The sequence below is a fragment of the Pinus tabuliformis genome, chromosome 3_2, assembly GCF_031772625.1.
Source record: "Pinus tabuliformis cultivar Carrire ecotype Pingquan chromosome 3_2, CPIR1, whole genome shotgun sequence".
NCBI classification, from domain to species: Eukaryota; Viridiplantae; Streptophyta; class Pinopsida; order Pinales; family Pinaceae; genus Pinus; species Pinus tabuliformis.
Genome location: NC_142302.1, coordinates 963,592,955 through 963,606,415, shown reverse-complemented (window position 1 = coordinate 963,606,415; position 13,461 = coordinate 963,592,955). Strand labels below are relative to the sequence as shown.

At 34.0% G+C, this 13,461-nt stretch overlaps 1 protein-coding gene across 1 annotated transcript; it reads right to left on the bottom strand.

Annotated features, from left to right (window-relative positions):
- Positions 1–201: 201 nt before the first annotated feature.
- Positions 202–561, bottom strand: LOC149183832 (EPIDERMAL PATTERNING FACTOR-like protein 4). Its single transcript, XM_089418805.1, has one exon. It carries the CDS (start codon positions 559–561, stop codon positions 202–204), a length of 360 nt encoding a protein of 119 aa, XP_089274931.1.
- Positions 562–13,461: the final 12,900 nt, after the last annotated feature.

Sequence of the window (13,461 nt, the reverse complement as noted above, 5' to 3'; positions counted from 1 at the left end):
CTAGATTATTTTATATACCTTTGGTAAATCCATGTATCTCTTATATATCTTGTAAAACAACATTCTACTAAAATTGAGAATGCTAACTAGGACTTCATATCTTGTCCGAATATTGAGATTTCCACATAGAAAATTTCATATGATGGTCCAAATGGATCAATACTAGAATAACTCAACAACATAACATCAGAATGACTGAAATCATGGATTGTATAGCCTGCTTCTACATTTACATCTCCAAACCTGAGGGTAGTAGTTCTCGTAATTCTGTGGATTGACAGTGCCTGGATGGATGGGAACTAGTACGTTCACACAGGGAGTGCATCCGCCGCATTTTAATTTGCAATCAGGTGGTGAAGATCCAATCAACGCCCTTCTGCTTGCTGTCCCTGGACTTGTTTGATCTCTTGTGGGATTTATTTCAAAATCACAGCTCCCACTGTCCACAAATACATGCATCATCACCACCATCAATATTAAAAATTGCAGAACCCTACGTCTGCCATGAAACCATCCCCATAAAGGCCTGATATCGTAGTTCTTCTGGTTGCAGCCCTGCATTGTATGAACAGAAGGGAAACTTTGTCGTCAGCGACTAATCTTTGTTATTAGCTGGGTTGTCGGTGAGTTGCAGGCTCAAATTGTGGAGCTGACCTTTACTTTACAGATACCTTTTACTACACTTGAATATTTATAAGTCTGCGAACCTGACAAAATATTCGTTGCCTTTGAACGGACGATCATGCCGGGTGGTAGTGAAGGAATGAAGAACATCAGTCGGTACTCTTTTGTAAATTAAACGCGGAAGAAACATGTTTTCAAACATGGATAAGTAAGTTCGATTCTAGATTAACACGCAAAGACTTACTTTAATTTGAATGTCGTTGCAGTTGACTTACTTTAATTTCAAATTGATTAATTTATTAGTCGATACCTTGTCACAAATGTCCCCATTTTTCAAATTTTATTTTATAACTAAAAGCTTTGTACCTTACGGATGGGATAGTTATGAATTTGCTTCATTTCTAAATTTCTATATATTATCATGCTTTGCTTTGTCTATTGCTTGACATGTTTCTAACCGACTTAGAAGTTGTACCTATGGTTCATGCTTTTTCTCATCGAAGACTTTGATATATCCTATCTTCATTAAACGCATAAAAGTATAACATTAAGATTAGCCAATCGGATGCAATATCAATAAGATAAATTATAGATGAATTGAAAAATATTATCAATAAGTTAATTTGGAAAATAATTAAGACGTACAAAAAATAACAAAATTTTATTATATTGACAAAAACATATGAATTAAAATAATATTAATGTATCAGACAAGGTGATTAATTTGTGTAATGAAAGTCAGTAGATCAATCACTTTAAATTCTGAAATCGTTGGTTTCATGTAATCTTTAATCATAAATTTATGTGTATATGTGGATGTGGAGCTAATTATTTGTGTTCAATAATTTATTGGTTAAGTAATTGATATATAAAGCTTGCAATCCGGCCAATTATAAATAATATGGTAATAATTTATGTTCTCAATTTTTTTATAAACAAAAGATATAATTTATGTATGAAAGATGTACGTATAATTGTTTTTATCTTTTATCATGTTAAGTCCGTTTCGGTTAGACTTGTTTGGTTGATAATAGTGTATATCTTAAGGCCGAAGGTAATATATGAATGATGTACGTATAATTGTTTTTTATCTTTTTATCTTGTTAAGTTTGTTTCGGTTGGACTTGTTGGTTGATAATAGTGTATATTTTAATGAGAGATTTTTCAGCGTTAATTACAAGATATTTCGTTTGTCGACGCGTTTGGAATGAGCTAGTGTGGTTTATTGTCAGGACAAGTTGAATGAGCACATCAGGCTTTTCATGTTAAATAGATAATGCAGATACTCCGATGGCTGAATTCTTAGACCAAGTAACTGCTACATAAATAATGGTTAGATTTGGTATGACCATTATATAATTAAAAATATAATGGATACTTTTTAACCAATTAAAATGATGAATATATGGTTTTAAAAATAAATTATAACCTAAAATAGTTTGGGTTAATAGTTAGTTATAAAAAATATTATTAATTATATAAATATGCATAAGTATCGATATATAATATTACTCACTAATAAGTCAAAGAGATTATTCCACAAACTATTAGTATTAATAATCTATTAAATTAATTTAAATTTTGAATAATAGTTATTTAAATAAGTTAGAGTAACTAGAGTAATTTAATTATAATTATCATATTAGAAATATATAAATAAATTATAAAATGGATCAATTTAAATTAAAGGTAAGTTATCCAAGTTAAATTTCAATATTAGAAAAGTAAGTTAAAAGTAATAAAGGCTATGGTTTAATTATAATTATGATAATAGAAATATATAAATAAATTATAAAATGAATCAATTAAAATACAAATAAGTTAACCAAGTTGAAAATTTCAATAATAGAAAAGTTAGTTAAAAGTAATAAATGCTAGGGTAATATATAAAAAAAAGGTTATATAATTTTTAATTTTTAATTAAAAATGAGTGACAATTTATTTATAGTTCTAAAAATGATTAAAAATAAAATAGAAGGAATCCAATTCATTAGTTATTTAAAAGTTAGTTAACTAAATAAATAATAGAGTCATATAAGGGTTAAGAAGACAATTTCTTAATAGACAAAAATAAACAAAGAATAATTATTTGAGATTAATAGCAAGAATAAGTGCTACAACAAAACCTTAAACTAGAAAAACCTCAAGGAACAAAGACCCCAATAAACAGGAAACCAACGGAAAAATGAAAAGACAAAGAGAGAAAAAACAAAGGGGGGAGGGAAGACAAGAAGACCACAACTAGGAGGACAGTGCTGGAACCCAGCAACTACTGACCTTCCAGCCATCCTCCCTGTTGAGAATGTTCGGCCTTTTTTCAACCTCGAGTGCTTCCCTAAATTTTCGATGATAGAAATGGGACACTCTAGCAATTACACTAGCCTCCTGAATGCAGATATGATGATTGGTTTACTTGGCATGCTTTGCTAAAGCAGAAGACTTGGCTCTCTTATGCTTAAGGTTAGCTGCGTGCTCATTAATCCTGTGATTAATGGAGCGACCAGTCTCACCAATATAGTGGGTCCCACAGGAACAATGAATAATATAAACCCCTTTCATTTCCTTGGGGTCGATAGGATCCTTCACTAATCTGAGGGACTCACGAATGGTATTGAGAGGTCTAAAGGTCGAGCAAACATTATTCTTCTTAAGAATCCTCGCAATTATGTCCGTGGTTCCTTGAACATACGGCAGATGGACCCCAGGAGTGCTCTCCTTCTTATCCCTTTGAGTTATTGAATTCTTAGCTACTAAGAGGAAGGCCTTATGTCCCAAGCGCCTGCTATAACCATTCTCAGCAAAGACATTAAGGAGATGGGATTTCTCCTCCTTTAAGCTCTTATCATCAGAGATTCTTAAGGCAAGAGTGGCAACTGTGTTGAGAACCCCCAACTTTTGAGTAGTGAAATGGTGGGAACTAGCATGAAGATGTTGCTCCGTATGAGTTTTCTTACTAAACACCCAGTGGGAGAGGGAACCATCACTATTCTTAGAGATAAGAATATCTAGGAAAGGGAGACACCAAATGACTTCCTGCTCCTTAGTGAACTTAGTGGCAGAGGATTGATTATTGAGATGTTCGAAGAAGAGGTCTAACTCCTCTTGGCCATGAGACCAGATGACATTTGTGTCATCCACATTTCTTTTCCAAAGTTTAGGCAGGACACGGGCTAAATTAAGAGCCTTGGATTCAAAGTCCTCCATAAAAAGATTCGCAACAATAGGGGAAAGGGGTGAGCCCATGGCAACGCCACAGACTTGCTCAAAGAAGTCACCTTCAAAATAGAAAAAGGTCGACGTGAGGTAGATCTCAACTAACTGAGTGGTTTCGGGATCCGTTAGACGATAGATTACTTCCATAGCCTCATTTATAGGTATGCAAGTGTAGAGTGAAACCACATCAAAACTGACTAGAATGTCATAAGAGTCCAATTTACTGTCCTTGAGCTCCTCGATAAATTAAGCAGAGTCTTTAACGAAGGACCCCGTACGATTGATCTCTCACAGCGTGGAACACGGGGCCTGTCTACCTGGCTCGTCTCATTCTAAACCTATTCAAAACAGCATGGTCCATGTTGACAACACGCAGGCTCAGGTTGAAAATGGGAATGATAGCATGGACACAGAGTGAGGTTTCTCGTTTCTTCTCATTCTAATCCTTTTCAGATTGGCAGCTCGGTTAGTGCCCTAGGCACATAGGTTCCATGTGAAGATTTGCATGATAACATGGAGCGCAGAGTCTGTTTGCCCTTTTTGTTTCATTCTGATCCTATTCCAAGCTGCGTGGTTCATATTGACTACGCGCAGGCCCCGTCTGAAGGAATGAATTGTAACGTTGAATGCAGAGTCAATCTTTCGGTTGCAAGCCATCCAATTCAGAGCTGTGACTTGGTTCTTGTCGGTATGGGTTCTAACCTCCCTGTGAGTGGCTCTCTTGATGTTTCGTTGTGTGGTTCGAATGTTTCATTGAATAAGACTAATGACAACAATACTATTAATAATAGGAATGTTAATAATATTATTAATATGAAGGAGAATAGTTTTATTAATAATTATAATAATAATATTATGAATAGTAATATTGATAATAATATTAATGATTTAAATAATCTTAATAATAAAAATAATAATATTAATATTAGTGATAATAATATTATGGTTATTGGTAATAATAACAGTAATAATAATATTTAGAGGATGATGTTACTAATTTTAGTTCTAGGAATAATTATATAGTAAGTAGTCATAATATCTTTGATAATAGTAGGTTAAAGGTTTTCAATAGGTACAATAATTCTAAGTTTAAGAATAATCTTGGTAGGTTTGATCCTCCTCCCCCTCCTGCTCATGGTAATAAGAAGGTTGTCGACTTGTCTAGTTTCGCCTTTCCTCCTTCTGTTTTGAGGGTTTTAGGAAAAGGTTTAAATTTTGCCTTGGCCCCCAAGAAGATCCCGATTGATGACATTATTTGTGACATAGAATGTGGGATTCGTGTTTTACATCATAGTATTAGAAACACTATTAGGCAGGATTGTGTTCTTGTCCTTAGGAGAGCTAAGCCTCCTAAGGGAGATCTTAGCAGGGATGAATTTGAAGCCCTTAAATCCTTGAATCAGAACAAAGACATTGTTGTTCTAAAAGCTTATTAAGGTGGGGCTACAATCATTCTTAACTGGGAATACTACCACAATAAAATGTTGGAGCATATTCATAATAGTCAGAGCTACAGGAAGCTTCCCAAAAACCCGTTGAAGAAGATCTTCAAGAATGTATCCCTTGCCATGAAGTCCAGTAGCTCGGCAGGTCCCCTGTAATGTAAACTCATTGAGAATAGTCCTATCACTCCTCAAATCTATGGTCTCCCTAAAATTCATAAGGAAGGAGCTCCCCTTAGGCCCATTGTCAACACCATTGGGGGTCCTACCTATCTTCTGGTGAAGTTCCTTGCCTTGAAGATTAAAACCTTTAGTTGGTCGTACAGGCTCCTTCGTTAAAGACTCTGCTTCATTTATCGAGGAGCTCAACGACATTAAAGTAGACTCTGATGACATTCTAGTCAGTTTTGATATGGTTTCCCTGTACACTTGCATACCTATAAATGAGGTTATGGAAGTAATCTACCGTCTAACCGATCCTGATACCACTCGGTTACTTGAGATCTACCTCACATCGACTTTTTTTGTTTTGAAGGTGAGTTCTTTGAGCAAACCTATGGCTTTGCCATGGGCTCACCCCTTTCCCCTGTTGTTGCGAATATTTTTATGGAGGACTTTGTATCCAAGGCTCTTAACTCAGCCCGTCTTGTGCCTAAACTTGGGAAAAGATATGTGGATTACACTGATGTCATCTGGTCTCATGGCCAAGAGGAGTTAGACCTATTCTTGAAACATCTCAATAGTCAATCCTCTACCATTAAGTTCACCAAGGAGCAGGAATTCGATGGTTTCCTCCCTTTCCTAGATATTCTTATCTCTAAGAATAGTGATGGTTCCCTCTCCCACCGGGTGTTTTGTAAGAAAACTCATACAGAGCAATATCTTCATGCTAGTTCCCACCATTTCCCTGCTCAAAAGTTGGGGGTTCTCAACACCCTTGCCACTCGTGCCTTAAGAATCTCTGATGATAATAGCTTCGAGGAGGAGAAATCCCATCTCCTTAATGTCTTTGTTTAGAACGGTTATAGTAGGCGCTTGGGACATAAGGCTTTCCTCTTAGTAGCTAAGAATTCGATAGCTAAAAGGGATAAGAAGGAGAGGACTCCCGGGGTCCATCTTCTGTATGTTCACGAAACCACAGATAGAATTGTGAGGATTCTTAAGAAGCATAATGTCCCCTAGACCTTTCGACCTCTCAATACCATTCGTAACTCCCTCAGATCGGTGAAGGATCTTGTCGACCCCAAGGACATGAAATGGGTTTATATTATTCCTTTTTCCTGTGGACTCCCTATATTGGTGGGACTGGTTGCTCCATTAATCAGAGGATTAGTGAGCATGCAGCTAACCTTAAGCATAGGAGAGCCAAGTCTCTCCTATTGGCAGAGCATGTCGAGAAAACAAATCATCATGTCTGCATTGAGGAGGCTAGTGTAATTGCTAAAGTGTCCCATTTCCATCATCGAAAATTTAGGGAAGCACCCGAGATTGAAAAAAGGTCGAACAATCTCAACAGGGAGGATGGCTTGAAGGTGAGTAGTTGCTAGGTTCTAGCGCTCTCCTCCTAGTTGTGGTCTTCCTGTTTTCCCTCCCCCTTTGTTTTTTCTCTCTTTGTCTTTTTATTTTTCCCTTGGTTTCCTATTTATTGGGGTCTTTGTTCCTTGTGGTTTTTCTAGTTTAAGGTTTTGTTGTAGTACTTATTCGTGCTATTAACTTCAAATAATTATTCTTTGTTTTTTTTTGTCTATTAAGAAATTGTCTTCTTAACCCTTATATGACTCTATTATTTATTTAGTTAACTAACTTTTAAATAACTAATGAATTTGATTCCTTCTATTTTATTTTTTATCATTTATAGAACTATAAATAAATTGTCACTCATTTTTAATTAAAAATTAAAAATTATATAACTTGTTTTTTTGTATATTACCCTAACATTTATTACTTTTAACGAACTTTTCTATTATTGAAATTAACAACTTGGTTAACTTATTTTTATTTTAATTGATTCATTTTATAATTTATTTATATATTTCTATTATCATAATTATAATTAAACCCTAGCATTTATTACTTTTAACTAACTTTTCTAATATTGAAATTTAACAACTTGGATAATTTACCTTTAATTTAAATTGATTCATTTTATAATTTATTTATATATTTCTAATATGATAATTATAATTAAATTACTCTAGTTACTCTAACTTATTTAAATAACTATTATTCAGAATTTAAATTAATTTAATAGATTATTAGTACTTATTAGTTTGTGGAATAAACCCTTTGACTTATTAGTGAGTAATATTATATATGGATATTAATGCATATTTATATAATTAATAATAATTTTTATAACTAAATATTAACCTAAACAATTTTAGGTTATAATGTATTTTTAAAAGCATATATTTTAAATTTTAATTGGTTAAAAAGTATCCATTTACTCTTATTTTAATAAGAATCTAACTACCCATGTTATATTTTAAATTATATAATGGTCATACAAAATCTAGCCGTTATCTATATAGTCATTACCTGGTCTAAGAATTCAGCCGTTGGAGTATCTGCTCTATCTATTTAACATGAAAACCCTGATCTGCTCATTCAACTTGTCCTGACGATGAACCACACTAGCTGGTTTGAAACACGTCGAAAAATGAAATATCATGTGATTTATGCTGAAAAATCGCTCATTAACTTAATATGGATCACAGAAGCCTCAATACAACCAATGTATATCTTCTCAAGGCCAAAAGTAATATATGAAAGTGATATATAAATGAGAGGAAAATTATGAAAAAGAAGATATTGCTAGAATTTCTTTTAGCTCTTTCTATAACATTATATCTTTTTCAACAACTCAACACATTGGTATATATTAAGAATAATTATAAAAATATTTTATTTTTTGATCTATCTTATATCAAGAGGACTGAATTCTCTAGAGGCGGAAACATTTTTTTATTTTTATTTTTGTAAAACATCTCATTCTTTAACATTTGACAAAAATACAAATTGCAAAAATCATTTTCCTCTTGACTCAAAATAAAATATTTCAATGCCCAACTTAAGTAAAATAATGTTATAACTTTCTACTTCCGAATGAGTGAGATGTGTAATTCATTTAATTCTTCATATGGAATTGACATGTATCATTTAAAATTATATTAATAGCAAAAAGATATTCCAATGTGAGCTATACATAAGATATTTGAATGTAATTTCAACTTTACTATGAGATTTAATAATTATATATATATATATATATATATATATATATATATATATATATATATATATATATATAACCATTTGAATGGTGTTTTAACGAAGATGCGGGAAATATGTAATTTCTTCATGTTCATCATGGATTTAATTTTTGGCATACATTTAACCTATAATTACATAATTTTATTAATAAAATTTGATGCCTGAACCACACAACTTGATTAGATCTTTATCACGCCCTATTGCAAATATAAGAGTTTGGCTATATTGGACATGAAAAAAAGACTATAGTCACAAAATCAAACAATCTATGTATTTCCTTTAAGCTTCAAGAGCTATAGATTGGAAGAAAAACTCCCAAAATTGTACATACTCTTCTTTGAAATGAGATAAGTGGGAGACACATACCAGAGGAGGCCAAATGACTAGATGAGGGAAGAGCCCATACAACATTGAAAAGAATTGAGATGTGGGAACATCCATTTTTCTACTTACGCAATGGATTTGATCTTCTAATTGTTTATGTTTCATCCATATACGTATAATGAGGAGGTGACCTATTCTAAGAATTGGGTAACTATGAGTTGAATAAGATAAGTCCCATTTGAACATGGCACACAAAGTTATATGTGTCATCAAGATAGAATTGTAGACCAAGGAGGAAGCTTCCTTCAAGAGGAGGAAGGTGAGGGATCCATAGCGTTAGCAGGACTAGGTAGCAGAGGAAGGTATAGGAACCATAATGATAGGGGGACAAAGTTAGGAGAATAGATTAAGAAGGAGGAGAAGAAGAGTATGGTAGAGAAAACCCACATTCACCATAATGAATGTTTCCAACTAAATATCTGCAAAATGTACTTTGACTTCATACATTTTCCCACTTTGGGTGATATACCTAGAATTGATTGTATAATGATGTAGGGGACATGAGCACTACAACCTATGCATTCAAACTATATTAATGATGGTTAGGATGCAATTACTATCAACAATGCCTAATCATTGTAGACCAATGTTAGCTTGTGGGATGGGTTGACATCTTAAGATGTGCGGTTGATGCAAAGGCTATGCTCATATAAAAGCAGCTCGTTTTCCATTTTATTATCCCTCAAGTTTAGTGCTCTCGGCACAAGGTTCGCTTCAAACCTTGAGAGATCTCTACGCTCTAATTAAATACTTTAAAAGTAGGATTGAGGGAGGGTTTCCAGTTAGAATAGGCATGATAAGAATGTGAGAGTTGCAAAGGATGATGAGGAAGTGAACCTTCAAAGAAATTATTGGATTAATACCCAACAAGAGGGTGTAAAATTCTAAACAATTATTAGATGCATATCCAAGGACCCACATGTGGCATTAAGAACTAGCTTTAAATCCATTTTAACTCCTATTTTATCATGTGTATAAATAGAAAAAATTATTAGCGCAATGATTGGACCATAGTTATGTTAAAATATTCCAATACTATGTTGTTATTCCTTCTTTGTTTAACATGGAGTAGAAGCATGCTGTGTTAATAACTTTCATTAATCTATGTTAATTTTAAATTTATCATATATTTAGAAGAATAAAAGTTTAAAGAAAATTTTTCATCTCTAAAAATTTGATATGTATTAAAATATGACAAATTCCGAGTCTAAATAAATTCTCATTAATATTAAAAAACACACATAATATATGAGAAATTCCAAGTCTAGATAAATTTACATTAATATTAAAAAAAAACAAATAAATACAAACAATAATGGGAATTGAATCCTTCCTAGCCCTTCCAAAGGGGTCCAGTCCTTCGTAGAAGTATATTTTACAACTTAGCCTTAAAAATTATATTTGAATTTACCATTCATTTTAGAAGGAAAATAAATATTTATAACTTTTAAATGAAAGGTGAGTTTCTAAACAACCCTTCAATATCTAAAAGTTATATAAAACATAATTATTTGAAATTACTTAATTATATTTTATTTTTTCTCGGTCAAGGTAACTATATTATATTATCAAAATTTCAAAGACATTGTACATCAATAGTTAAATTGTATAAATCATTAAGGCCGCACTAGGAAAAATAAGAGGCTTAAGAGCTAACAAGAGACCTTCTATGAATAAGATTGTGCCTATAAGGAAGCTAAGACAACTTGTGTCGTTGGTTATTTCTAAAATAGATGTCAGGCCAGGTTAACTCCAGAAATTAATGAGCGCAAGAAAGAACTGATGATTTTATTCATTAGCCAACTATTATTTATACATACATAAAATGGATCAGTTCATCTTCTAGATGACTGTCCAGCTTCACCCATCCGTTTCGGATTAGGTGTCAACATTCCCCCCCTTAATCTGAAGGGATATTGGTGAGTCCAAGCATCATTCTGAATCTTTCAAGCTTTTCTCTTCCAAGCGCTTTGGTGAAGATGTCTGCAATTTGCTCGTTTGTGGAACAATGACGGAGATGGATTGTTTTGGCCTCAACATGATGTCGGATCAGATGATATTTAGTGTTGATGTGCTTAGTACGATCATGGAACTTTGGATTCTTGGCCAACTTTATTGCAGATGTGTTATCAATCATGAGTGGAGTTGATTGTATTTGTTTTACCTGCAAATATTCAAGAATTTCCTGAGCCACACAATTTCTTTCATTGCTTCAGCTGCTGCCACATATTCTGCTTCTGTTGTGGAATCTGCTGGTACTGATTATTTGCGTGATCTCCAGGAGACAGCTCCCGATCCAAGACTCATAGCATATCCTGAAGTAGATACCCCAGTTTCTTTGTCTCCATCGAAGTCTGAATCAGAGTATCCAATCAAGTTGAAGTCGTCCACCTGTGTATACTTGATTCCAAGGTCTTGAGTTCCCTTCAAGTACCTTAGAACTCTTTTTGCAGCAGACCAATGTCCCTCACAAGGCTTTTGCATAAACCTGGAGAGGATTCCAACAGCAAATGAAATGTCTGGTCTGGTAGTAGTGAGGTAGATAAGACTTCCTACAAGCTGTCTATACTTTGTTGCATCCTCAAATTCCTTTCCTTCAATAGATGTGAGCTTCAAGTTTTGTTCCATTGGAGTAGAACGGGGATTGCACTCTGTCATTCCAAATCTGTTTAACAAATCTCCAATGTATTTCTTTTGAGAAAGAAATATGGACTTTGGGTGTTGGGTTACTTCAATGCCAAGATAGTAATGAACATAGCCCAAATCAGTCATTTCAAATTTTTTTCCTAATTCTTTCTTTATGGATGTAATATAGCTTTCATTGTTCCCTGTCATTAAAAGATCATCTACATATACCACAAGATATACAACTGTTTTGCCAACTTTCTTGACAAATAAAGTTGCATCATCAAGATCAAAATGATTGAAGTTGAGTTTCAGAAGATGCTCGGTTAGTTTTTCATACCAGGCTCGTGGTGCTTGTTTGAGGCCATACAAGGACTTCACAAGTTTTCATACTTTGTGTTCATGTCCTTTCACAGCAAATCCTTCAGGCTGGGACATAAAAACATTCTCTTTTAGATCTCCATTCAAGAATGCAGTTTTTACATCCATTTGATGGACTTTCCTACCGTTCTGAGCAGCTAGTGCAAAGAGTGTCCGGATGGTGGCCCATTTTGCTGTGGGAGCAAAAGTTTCCTCATAATCGACCCCTTCCTTCTATGCAAAACCTTTTGCCACAAGCTTAGCTTTGTTCTTGTCAAGTGAGCCATCAGCTTTGTACTTGTTCTTGTAGACCCACTTGCAGCCAATTGGTTTGGTTCCAAATGGAGGATCAACCAGCTTCCAAGTGCCATTCTTTATGATGGCATCATACTCCTTCTGCATCGCTTCTTTCCATTTATCATGAGAAGCAGCTTCTTTGAAGGAAGTTGGTTCAAAATCTGTAGACAAGTTCAATTCACAATCATAAGTAACATCCATATCAACAGGTGAATTAGAGTTATCTACATCACCTCCATCTTGTCGGTTTGAATTTCTGGTTCCTGTTTTTCCAATTTCATCAGGATGAACACTTTCAAGTGTCTTTATCAGCCACTTTGGGGGACTTTTCTGAGATGGTCCAGGCTGTTCTGTTGATTGAGTTGGGTCTGAATCAAGATTGAGTCTCCCAATTCTATCAATTACATCACTTAAAGCATCATCCGTTGTTGGAGTGTCATGTAGGGGAGATTGTTCTTCAGAAGGAGATTCCACATGTTGATCTAGTATAGGAATCCCCCCTTCAAGATGTGGAATCTGATTATCAAACTCTTGGAATGATTTCGGTTTTGTGAATCTATCCAAGCGATCAAGTTGCCGCTCAACAACACTGTTAGATTTGGATGATTCAAGAAAAATGACATCTCTAGATAAAACAAACTTTTTATTTACTTCATCATAAAGGCGGTATGCTTTAGATGTGTTTGAATACCCCAGGAAGATACACTTACGACTTCTAGCACCAAGTTTGTTTCTATGTACCTTTGGTATTAAAGCATAACAGGTGGAACCAAATATCCTGAGATGTTTTACCGAAGGAACATGTCCATACCACAATTCATAAGGAGTCTTGTTTCTTATAGCACTAGATGGACATTTATTCTTTATATATGCAGCACATAGAATAGCATCAGCCCAAAACATTGTCTTTACATTTTTGAAGAAAAGCATGGATCGTACCATATTCAAAATTGTTCTGTTCATTCTTTCAGCTACACCATTCTGTTGAGGATTATAAGGTACAGTTGTTTGATGTTTAATCCCATGTTGGCGAAGATAGCGTTCAAATTCATTTGATGTATATTCTTTTCCATTATCAGTGCGAATAGACCCAATATGAGATTGTGCATCATTTTCAATCCACTTATGAAAATTCTTGAATGTTTGAAAAGCATCAGATTTGTTCTTCAATAAGTAAACCCAACACATTCTGGTGTAATCATCAATAAATGTCATGATATATTTATTTCCATTTGCAGAAGGA